Genomic DNA, 12327 nt, shown 5'->3' with positions numbered 1-12327 from the left:
CAATTAAAAAGATTTAAAAATTATTTATTTTTTATTACAATAAATATTTATCAATAAAGAATTAAACAATTGAAAACTAGAACCTACTGCTTTAACTTTTGGAGTCTATAGCAGCAGACACAAACATAAATCCAGTTGAAAGATCAAGGTTTCTAGAATCCGGTGACAAGAACACAGACAATGCAAAACCCACATTCAAACTACCGAGAATATTCTACTCTACATGGAATCACAAGCCTTGCAACACTCCAGAAAAGTGAAGCAAGGGCAAAGCTCTGCTCCAGCAAGATCAAGTATCTCCCAGATGGAGTTCATAGCACACTGCTCCCAAAGCTGCCTCCCAGCCAAAAGAGGGCCGGGCCGACCCAGAAACCTCAACCCCGAAGTAATAGCCAGCATTCTGGAAACCAGTCTTTCTGGCTCGAAGTCCCCTGGTGAAAGGGAAGTGAAATATCATCTACTGTGAGGGCTTTCTCAGGGCTGAGATGCCCTGGAGGGGAAAGGTGGGGAAGTGGCTTTCCATGTGGGCCATGGGCACGCCAAATCCACACAAAGCAACAGACTAATGAGGGTTGCCACCCGGCTGATAATCAAGAGTCAAGTCCATTAGATACCATATCATATATACATAGAGAACAGGTATGCATAGTAAACATGTACATATGCAGAGCACACGGAAGCAGAGTAAACAAACGCTACACTAACACCAAAGCCCTAGGCAGGCCAACTACAACTAAAAGTACCTGGAAGGGGAGACATTTTATGTCCTCTTTTTCTTCATCTCTGCTATCTTTTTCATTCTTTGTGGCAAACATACCCCACCTGTTCTCGTGGTGTTTTTTAAGTATCTGGGAAGAAATTATACTCTTGCTTCAGAAGTCTACCCATAAAGGCACCAAATTAAACCCCTAGCCACACAGCCCCTGTTACCTGTTCTCAGCATAGAACATGAAGCCTCACTCACAAAAGCAGCACTTTAATTTTCTTCAGTTACCATTCAGTTACCACCGTTAGGCAGGAAGGGAGAGGAAACCTGGGTTCCTGAGTACCTTGGCCATTATTGTCTTCCACTCTGCCCAAAAGTGGGGAGATTTTGTTGTTTAACTGAAATTCTGAGTTCAGTGCTGAATTCTGCTTTCTTGGGACATTCTGAATGAACTAACCATATACACAACTGAGTCTTTGTCTGGAGGATGGCTGCTCTGATGAGGATATCCAACTGATAACACGACAGTCGAGATGGCAGGCGGCTCTGATGCTCCCTGCTGCTGAGAAACAGCAATCTCAACAGGCCATCCCTACGTGCTTACCAGGAATTCTGTTACCCAGAGAAACTGCTTAAAAGAGCTTAGCCAACGTGATAGAAAAGACCCATAGCACTGGACAGTCCTTGGCCTCACTACCATCTCTGATTTCCGTTTTAGTGCTGCTGAAAGGGCAGCGGCTTCTGCTCCTATTTTAGACTCTCAATGGCCATGGTCCAACTGCCATTAAAGCAGCTGGGCTCTGACTCCATCCAGCTCTCTAAGAATGATTTTCTGAAAGGGAAATCACAATAATCTAAAAGCCCAGAGCCTCCTTTCTGTTCCACCCACAGGTTTTTTCCTACCGACAGACAAGCCCTTATTGAATACTCTAAAATGCGTGTGTAGCGCTTTTTTTCCATCCGGGGAACCCAGCCTTCCTCACTGAATGAACAAACCTTGCTCAGGCTGCCTGTGAAAGGCTGCAAATGTCAAAATTCCTTCTGCTACCCTAAACGTGAGCTCAACAGATAGCTATAAAAAGAATATATTTCTGCTTAAAAAATCATACAGATGGTAACCAGCTGGCGTAGTCTCTCAGCAAAGCACACTACTAACATGCAGGTTAGAGAGTAAGTTACATTTAGTTTGTAAAACAGTGGAAATAAATCAGCCAGCAAGTCCAATTCCCACGCTCATCACAGACACATCCTCCTCTCTCTCTCTCTGGAAAAGGTAGACCACCATGATTCACCACACACCCCGAGGTCACTGCCTGCTGTGATGTCAGCCATTTATAGATGATTTAGAAACAAAAACAAAACATTTAATATGTACAAGCCACTAGTTTACATAATTAATAAAGGAAAAGCCTTCCTGGAAGGCTGGCATAGGGCAGCGAATTACTCACCCACAGTGAGTGTTCAAGATATTTTGCATTAAAATGACATTTCATTGGACAAAGAAAATTCTGGTCTGTCGTCACAGTTCCTAAAGAGGGCTTGATCAAATCCAGAAGTAATGATGAGAGCATCCCAAACACGCGCATCCCCACAGCCAACTCCATCTCTGCATCTGTTTCTGGCTAATTTGGAGACCCAGAGTCAAAGCTGCAGACCTCAGGCTTAACCTTCTCAGTGTTGTTTCCAGTCCTTCACCAACCAAGAGATTTAAGGCATTCACCACATGAATCTGTCTGCAAGCCAGCCGGGATGCAGAGAGCTGTTTCTGTCCTAACTGCTTGCTCAGTGACAGGAAAAGTTACAAGTAGGTTTCAAGTTACATTTTAAAGGTAAGAAGTCGTCCTAGACTTAAAAACCTCCAAATGACCAGTTTATTCCTCCATAGATCATGGAGCTGAGGTCGGCTTCAGGAAGCAAGGTGCCTTTCATACCTACTCTGACTACAATATACTCCCTTAATGTATTTAGCATGTGCTAAGCCCAGATGTACACCTCTCTCCCAATGCCTCAGGAGTGGGCAAGTGGCATATTAGCAGTGCTACTATAACACCCTAAACATGCTCAACATTTTTTTCAAAATTGGAATTAGAAGTATTTCAATCATAATAATTGAAATGCCAAGAAAGAATGGTTATATTTTTACTTCAAAGTCACTCTATTGCTCTAAAACCTATAAACTCTATTAGTATTTTTGAAAACCAAGACAATGATTATGGCAATTTTAAATAGTGAACTGCAGTAAGGTCATAAATACCATTGAAAGACCAGGTGGCAGCCTTCATCCAAGCACTGTTAATGTTTTTTGCACCCCACACCCTCCCAAACACAGGGAGATTATTTCCTGACAAGCTTGAAAAGGGCTTTTCCACAGCCTGAAAAGAAACTTGCACCTGGCCAGGGCCAAGTACAGAAGGCATGCGTGTGCACTTCCAACCGCGATGCTGCTTCCCAAAGGGCAACTCCGTGCCACCTGGGAAACACTATGCATAAGCTTGCAGTACCGTTTACACTTGGGAAAGTTACAGGAAGGGGCGTGGCAGAGATACACAGAGCCCCTGACAATCAAGCCCGCATCCGCCGCTGTATCGCTACAACATATGGGCATCTCGCGATGCACAACCATGACGGAGGGCATGAGCAGGCTGGGAGGGATTCTGAGTTCTGTGGGAGTTCACAAGATTCTGAGACTCTGTGTGCTCCCTTCCACTTCCCCCTGCCAGCAGCGTCCTCTGCCATTCAACAGTGACAACAGAACTAGAAACACATTTCTTTACTATCACAGAGGCAAGTTTAAAAACAAACAAACAAAAGGCACAAAGCATTTTCTTTTAAATCCACTTGATGCAATAAAGAGAACATACATTTTGAAAAACAGAAAGAAAAAAAAAAAAAGCCCTAAAATTATAGGACATGATTTTTCAGTCTACTGTACAAGGTGAAGAAAGCCTGTGGTCCAAATTCATTATTTTATAAATATTTATCAGTTATTTTCCTTTATACAAATGAATATTACTGTGTACAAGGTCAAGAAAACAAGGACCTTCTAACAAACTCACACAGAGCACAAGGTGGACGGAACAGTTATCCTCACACAACCGGCTCACCTTCCAGCCTCCATGATGGCAATTTATTAACAAGCACAGAATCACTACCCATTTTCACATCAACTTCTCACCAATTTTTGCTTTCATTTTTTGTCTCAGAGAATGTCTCCAGATACACGTAAGCCCCTGGGCTTATCTTCGACAGCCTGGACGACAATGATTAGAATTTTAAAATGTTTACGTGACGTACCAATGGTTTTGTTTTTGTTTTTTGTTTTGTTTTTACAAAGCAGCAGACAGATATTCAACAAAGGAATGAGCTACAATATTTAAGAATGGTTCCATTCATAGATAATAATAGTTATGAATTTAATTACATATCAACACAGTGGTGCCTATTTTATCCAAGTGCAACCTGTCCAAAAAAAAGGGTTTAAGACACACTCTTCATTTAAGCACAAACTTCATTCAGTGGAAAATAAAATCAGCAAGTAAATTTCACCACCACAAAACTAAATAAAGACAAAGTCCAAAGGAAAAAAAAAATCTCCACATTCATAAAAAGGTGTGATTTATAAAATAACCACAATATAGTGAAAGGAATTATTTTATGTTGTCAGTAAACCTTAAAAATTATTTTGAGTCATATTAAGGGAAGTAAATACTCAGTAAGGCATATATATCAAAAGTTTTCTTCAAATAGGGAGGTGGGCAAATTAGGGGAGAGAGACAATCTCGTTCGTTATCCTGTGTGAGAATAAAAACCACAACAGCTCACCCCCAGGGAGAAGGAAAGCAAGCAGCAACTGGACAGACAGTGCCAGGGTGCTAACTGTGGCCGATGTGGAGCTCTGAGACTCCTAACTCCAGTTTAAATTTCCTCTCACGAGCTACTGCATATCCTCACAAGTAAGTACCACAAGATTGGGACTGTCACACGTATTCTTAAAAATCACAGCTCACAGGCACCCAATCCTAGCAATGCACTGCTGAGAGAGGAACCGCCACAATTAGACAATGAGCTATGCCACAACGGCCGACTGTAATTACAACCCATTCCCTACTAAGTAACGGCAGAACACTCCACTCTAAAAGAAAATTAAACCATTTATCAGATACAGTAAGAGCCGGGATACTGGACAACCTCCACAGCAGGTGGGGAAGGCAGTTCACTGGAGGGCAACCGGGATTTGGCAACTGTACCCTGTTCTGGAGTCACTGGCATCTCTGGCTGAAGAGACTTTTTTGATGCTTTTCTGCATTACATTTTGGCTGTGGGAATGATCCACAGCTAAAGACCGACCATAACGTATCAAATATTAAGACATGCTGTGGCTATCTGAATGTCATTAGTGTTCCTGACTCAACCCGGGGACCTGAAACATGAAAGTAAATCATCTTTAACTTTGTGAGTCAAAACGCCATGGACTCAGGAAGCTAGGAACATTTAGCTGGTTTAATGTACACTGTGCTTAACCAAATGTCTCATGGCTCTATAAAAAAAATAAAATAAAATAGAGTAAGCTGGGAGTTAGAAAGTCCACAATTCCACAAGCTGAGCCCAGGTTTCATTCTTGCTGTCCATATAGCACACACTGAGATCCCATGTCTGCCGAGCAGATCCGTTCAGTTCACTGGTGATGGATGAAGTATTTACACGCATCTATTTACAGTACTTTGTCAAGATTACAGGCCGATATTCTGTTCTTCCATTCCTAGTCAATCTGAGTTTGGTTTCCTCAATGAAAAAGGATAAATCTGAAAATGTCGGCTCAGCTGCTTCACCTATGGAAAAACCAGAACACAGACAGTGACAAACACGGGCCAATTCTTCTGGGAACATGGTCAGAACTCACCTCTGCAGACAGTAACTTACTGACACAGTAAAAACTGCCACAAACTAGAACGGTTCTGCAGGATCAAATTCTAGTCCTTCTGTGAGCCTTCCAGAGTAGACAAAGTACACACTCGAAACTACTGAAAACTACAGGGTTGCTTGGCCTTCACTAGCCAGTAAGTAGAGAAAACGACTGATCACCTTGGCAACTTAGAGTCCCCATGCAGCCTCCTTAAACTCTGCTGGGCATCTGAGGGTCACATTGGCTACTATATCCCTGGCAGGAGACAATTCTTTGGTACTTTTCACTTATATGTTAGTAGTTCAAGTCAAGATTTTGTGTGGTTTCTAGTTAGAAGTAGCAAATGGCACAAAGACGGACAAAAAAGATGCTCTTTCTGTTAGCATGTCTATTTTCCAGATTTCTTAAAATTAATTTTTTTCAGTTTAACTATTTATGTCTATGGATTACCTGCAGATATGTCTGTTCACATGTGTTCAGTGCCCACGGAGGCCAGAAGAGGGCATCTGACCCCCAGGGACTGGAGTTACAGGTGAAGTGACCTTCATGTGGGTACTGGGAATCAAACCCAATGAAGAGCAAGTGGCCAGTGCTCTTAACCACTGGCCATCTCCCCTGCGCCCCATTTACGTATTTGGGGGAAGGGCACACGTCTGCCATGGCTCGGATGTGGAGGTCAGAGGACAAAGTGCAGGAACTCCACCGGGAGGTGCTGAGATTGAACTTGGGTAGTCACAACTGGGAACAAGTAGCCATGTCACTGGCTCCAGAAGAACTTCATTTTTATGTATTGTTGTTATGTATATGTATGGTACATGTGTGCTATGTCACACATGTGGGTGTGTGGAGCTCAGAGGACCAGTATGTGACGTTAGTTCTCCCCACCTTTACGTGGTTTCAGGGGTCGATTTCTCAGTACTATAAACCAATGTTTCTTGTTTTCCCCCAAATTAACTTTAAGCAATAAAAATGTCCTAGGATCAAAGAAGCAGAGAAACAGAAACTAATGGGATTTTCTGGCCCCACAAAAAGAAAAGAACAGAACAGTGTTTTCTCAATTAAAAAAAAAAAAAAAAAAAAGCAGCAGAAAAGCACTTCTGTGATGATTTCGGGATCGAATGAACTCCCTGTGATCATTCAGTTAAACCATCCGCAGCTGCTGTACCATAGCACTGTGACCTGTAACTCCAGCACGCCCTCCATGTTTCCAGAGCTGCACTAAGCGACCCTCCTGTAGCTCCCCACCATGGCCTGCAGCCTTCTGTATTCCCCAGAGCAGCTCTCTCCGCTCTCCCTCACTCACCACTTGTACGCCATAATGGATGTGAGCCAGAGTGAAGGCAGCCGTGAGTGTGTAAAGGAGGGCGCTCTCAAGGCGGGAGGTGGCTGCACCTACGATCACCGCTGCCACAACCAAGAGGAGAGGAAGCAGTAACCAGTTCAAAGTCGGGCACCGCGTGCTGCTCATTTGGCAAACAATTAGCTGACACTTGGGAGAAGCAAGAAGAGGGGAAGAAAAGGGTGGGTATTAATTAGCAAAGCATGTTTAAAGCTAGCCACCTCCACATTTAAAGAGTTTTCAAGAATGTATCAATTTTGAATAGTTTTCAACTGCTCAGGGCCCTACCCTTAAAGCACAGCTCCTGGGACCGGACCAGAAGAGACTAAGGCAATGCAGTAAGGATGTCTGCTTGTTAGTCTCCTCTCGACTTGACTACGCTTAGAATCATCTTGGAAACACACTCTGGCCTGTGTGTGGAGGAGCTTCCAGAGGTTTAAATGAGGAGGGAAGACCCACTCTGTATGAGGGGTGCACTACCGTGCGCTGGAGTCCTGGACTAAACAAGAGAAAGAAGTGAGCCAAGCAGTCCCCTTGCTGCTTCCTCACTGGAGATGCCATGTGACCAACCATGGGACCTAACGCCACCTGCTGTGGTCAACTGTCTCCCTTCTTAAAGCAGAAGCCAAAAATGAACTCTTCCTTAAGCTGCTTCTGTAGGTACTTTGCCATGAGATAGAAAAGTACTAATACAGAAGCTATAGGAGCCGTTTCTTCACAGCACAGAAAAACGGCTCAGATAAAAAGCCTCTTCCAATTTTAAAATTCTATGCTCTGTGAAGAACAATTTCAAACAGCCTCCTCCTAAGCTGTTTTGCCTCAACATAACCAAGTTTCTTCATGGTAGTGAGGAAGAAACACAACCTCCAATCTCCGACCTCCAACCAGCAACAAACACCTTTCAAAGTTGCTCGGATACTGTTTCGTTTTGCTATCTTCTGAGAGAGGGTCTCACATAGCCTCAGCTAGCCCTGAACTATAGGGGAAGCTATCATATCTGGCTTATATAATTTTTTAAAAAGAAAGTCTTACTGTGATATTGGCAAAAGCTGTTCCAACCATGAAGTAGAATATTCTAGGGTGTATTTCTAAGATATCTGAAGGTGACCAGAGGATCCACACTGTACACAAAGTGAAGAGCAAACACGGAGAGAAGAAGGGGACCATGGCTTCATAGACGGACTTGTGCTTCAGCGTGTTGCTTTTATAGCTTCTGAAAAGTCAGTACAGAACATCACACATAAGACACTGTGGAAAACGTTTGGGTCACTTCTAGAAACTTGGCAGGAATTTGCCATTGGGCCAGGACACAGAAGTATGCTCAGGTGGGAATCTGACTTTGGGCGAGGACAGGGAAGTAGGCTCAGATATCTTGGTCATCCTGATAAGCCCTGAGAAACAGTGACCACAGGGCTTTGTTTATTGCCTTGTTTGTTCCTTAATCTAGAATTGACTATATTACTTGAAAGTACTTAAAATGGGAAAAAAATAAACCTGCGTCAGCCTTAGAACTGACTGGGGTCGTGCTACAGTGTTGTCTAGTCGCCTTTTTCTTTTTAATCCTTGCTCTCTCCCTGAAGAACCTGTTGACTGACTAAGCTGGCTTGGTCTACATATGCCTAACACTTACCATCTCCAGACGAGTTCCGCGTGTATTCTTACTGTATATTTACAGTCCTATCTACTGCCCAGAGAACCAGTGCCATTAACTCCACTTTAAAGGAAGGTTAAGTTAGAATGAAAGGCTCTAAGTTTATAATTGCTACCAGGGCCAGGATTAACACTGAAGTTCACAACCTGATCAATCCTGAGTTCACGTGACTGAGACATCAAAGAACAAAATATATTTTGACAAAACAAAGCAAGTGAGGATAGCCAGCAAAGATGAGGTGTGCAAAAGTCACCTGGAACTCCACCTCTACCCTACTGCAGAAACCATTGCCATGAAGGCAGGACCATCTACACAGCCTCTTATGTGAGACGGTAGGTCATCATAAAGCCTGGTGCTAACCTACACAGAAGGCTTATGACCTCATAAACCAAACCCTTCATTAACAGAATTTGAGCAAGTCACTATTAACAAGAAAGTACCTATTGAGTCACTCAAAGAAGGGGCAAACTGGAAGACTGCTAACCTTAACCAAAGAACTGACCATTTTATAGTAAAATTAAATTGACATTAGCCAACAGGGGTAACCTCAATTATATCAATTATCATTCTAGGTCTGAAATATAGGTTTTAAACCACTTCAAAATGTCCATATTGCAAAAAGTAAACAGTTCTTTAAATTCTAACTATACAACTGCTAAGGATTTTCTTTTCTTTCTTTTGTTTCTCTACAACTCAAAAAATAAAAAAAATACTTACCTAAAAAAGTTTAATAAACTCATTGGAAGAGTCACACATAATGCACACCCTAAAATGAAGAATATTTGAATTGTTATGAATTATTCAAGAGTACTACCTATTTTAAGTTAGCACATCCATGCAAAATGTCCAGGTGTTTTAGAGCCAGTGGTCTTTAGATTCAGGCTTGTCTCTATAGTAAAACTACTTTTGTAAATAGAATTTGTAAGGGAAGAGCGAGCCGAGGCTGGGTGAATCTGCACAGACCAGAACCTGCTTGGAGTTGATCTTGGTTCATCATCAACCAGTCAAAGAGCCATAACCTTGGGCAACCCAACCCCTCTGTGCTTCATTTTCCCCATTTTTGCAGCAGAACAATAGTAACATAGTGGTACCAACTACACGGATCATGACGTGAAGAGTAACAATAGTAATATAGTAATAGTAACATAGTAACAATAGTAACATAGTGGTACCAACTGCACGGCGTGAAGAGGCTGCAACAGCACCGGCTGAGTAACTGGGGATCTACATGAACTCCAAAGCAGGAAGGGCAGACCACTCAGGATCTGTTGCTTCCTGTTTGTTTTTAATCTTCCTAGACTCTCCAGTTTCTCTCCTCCCTTCCCTATCCATGCCACGTTTATTTTCCCACAGGCCTATAGTGATGCGTGGCCATTCTAAGGAACCCTACCTGTGTTGCTGGGGCACTGTGGCCCGCCTTACCCTGTCACACTCCATCATTGGCTACGTCCTAGTGCTTCAGTTCTTAACACTCATCTGCTCATCCCGCCCCCAGAAACCCACCAAGCCTCCCACTGCTACGTTCTGTGGCACGTCTGACCTTGAAGGTGACTTGGTTCACCTGAGTGACTGTGACTCCTCCTGTGTATCACTAGGACATTCCAGTCTGTCTGCAAATCAATTCATATTCATAACCTGCTCAGCGGCCCCTGTACTACAATTCTAGGGTGCTCTACTACAATCAGCTAGGGATCTTCCTCTAAGGCCAGCCACAGCTTCTGGAAGGTGAGCAGCCACATCCCCCTGAACAAATCAGCAGCTCCAGGCTGCAGAGCCAGGCTCAATGGGAATGGGTGGGATGACTTCCCTAGTGTCTTTATCTTCTTGTTTTGCAGTCCTGGGGGAGGGAACACATGGCACACACGAGCAAGTGCCCCTCCACCTGGACACCCCCCCCATGCCCCCCCCCCCATCCAGTATGCTCTACAACCCCAGGGGTGTAAATCCCTCATCTTCTCTTTCAGTCTCTAAGCCTTGCAGGTTTTGGTATCCTGCATGGACTTGTGATCTTATAAGGAGTCAGAGTTAGAAAACATCCTTGTGAAATAATTCCAAATAAATGACTGGATAAATAAACAAAAACCTACTTCTAAAATGTTGGCTAAAAAGACACTAAAAGATGACCTGGCCAATATCTTATGTCAAAAGAAATATGTTAGGCATGAGTGTACACAAAACTCCTAAACTCCTGGCTGAGGCAAAGGAGAATATGAGTTTTTTGTCCAGCCTGCACTACACAGAAAGTTCCAGATCAGGCTGGGCTAAAAAGCAAACTGCCTCAAAAAATAAACACATAAATAATTTTACATTAATCATTCTACTTCCAAACCCAATTAAAATCAAGTTTTCTAAATGAGACTATGTGAGAGGGCAGGGAGCTGTCAGGAGGAAAGGAGAGTCGGTTGTACTTCTCAGAGCTCTTAGAGCCCAGTCAGTCCACACTAAGCTGGGCTCGCCGCAGAGCCGATGCTAAGCTAATTCACTCAGATACCTGTAGCTCCAAGCCCCTGGAATAAGGTGAGACCAATGTGCTCAGTCACAATGAGACATTCTCTTGGTGGGAGAGACTGAGCACAGTAGGCACGCAGACACCGTGTCCTGTCTAAGTCACCAAAGGAGAAGACTGTGTTCATTTCTTCTCCAAGTGGAAGGAAGGTAGCCTATGTTCTGGAAAGAACACCTAACTGTTAAAGGCTTATCTATAGAACTCTGTCACGTATACAGTAGTGATGGAACCCATAGAAGCAGACCTACTTTTCACAGTGCTATAACTTAAGGCCAACTTTAAAGTACAGAGAGTAAAATAGCTACTGAAAAAAAAAAATCAAAGAACTTTTTTTTTAAAAGCATTAAGTGAAATGAAATACAACCTAAGTATAATGTGGCTACAAAACAAACAAACAAACAAACAAACAAACAAACCCAAAAAACCTTATTTCTCACATTTCTAACTGATCATATAGGGACATCTGAAGTAAGAAAAATCACCAAGATGTAGGACTGGAGCGATGGCTCGGTTCTTGAGCGATGGCTCAGTTCTTGGGAGCACTGCCGGGTCTTCCGGAGAACCTGAGCTCAGTTCCCAGACACCTATATGGTCGCTCATAACCCTCTTTAACTCCAGTTCCAGGGAACCTGACATCATCTTTTGGCCTTTGTGGTATATAGATATATGTGCAAGCAAAATATTCACATGCATAGAATTTAAAGACACTAAATAAGCCACCAACATGGGGCTGAGAGATGACTCAAGTTAAGAGAACTATCTACCCTTGCAGGAAACCCAGGCTCAGTTCCCAGCACCCACATGGTGGCTCACAATTATCTGTAACTCTGGATCCAGGGATCCGGTGACCTCTTTTGTCCTTCATGGTACACAGACATACATAAACAAAACACCAATAAAAACAAGCAAGCAAACAAACAAACAACAAAAAGTTCCACCAAGTTAAAAAGCATCTAGAAGTTTAAAAGACAAGTGAGAAAACTAGTCAACACAGAGGATTAATGCACCAAACACACAAGGCCTCTAAGAATAAAGGAGGTGAGCAATAATTCTATTGGGGAAAACGGGCTAGAGTATGTAAGCCACACAGAAAAACAAACACAACGGCTGCTAAGCCTGGGTGGGTTCATTCATGAGAAAGGCAGACTGAAACTTTACAAGTATATCATTTCTTACCCATCAGGGTAACTACTGTGACAATAAACTACGATGGTAAGACTAT

The 12327-nt window shown here is 42.9% G+C and overlaps 1 protein-coding gene across 2 annotated transcripts in view; it reads right to left on the bottom strand.

The window, feature by feature from the left end:
* Nucleotides 1-5: 5 nt before the first annotated feature.
* The window catches only part of Selenoi (selenoprotein I), a 39850-nt gene continuing 27528 nt past the window's right edge, over nt 6-12327 (bottom strand). For both annotated transcript variants that reach the window (NR_137634.1, NM_027652.3), the window contains 4 exons: nt 9317-9365; nt 7981-8161; nt 6913-7098; nt 6-5535 (listed from right to left, as the gene is read on the bottom strand). Coding sequence is in view for 1 of the 2 variants with exons in the window: in NM_027652.3 (NP_081928.2) it covers nt 5437-5535; nt 6913-7098; nt 7981-8161; nt 9317-9365 (515 nt within the window). In the remaining variant the exon portion in view is untranslated. The remainder of the gene's footprint in view (nt 5536-6912; nt 7099-7980; nt 8162-9316; nt 9366-12327) is intronic.

This window comes from Mus musculus, chromosome 5, assembly GCF_000001635.26.
Source record: "Mus musculus strain C57BL/6J chromosome 5, GRCm38.p6 C57BL/6J".
NCBI classification, from domain to species: Eukaryota; Metazoa; Chordata; class Mammalia; order Rodentia; family Muridae; genus Mus; species Mus musculus.
The sequence above is the reverse complement of the archived record's forward strand: the minus strand, read 5'-3'. Positions and strand labels throughout refer to the sequence as shown.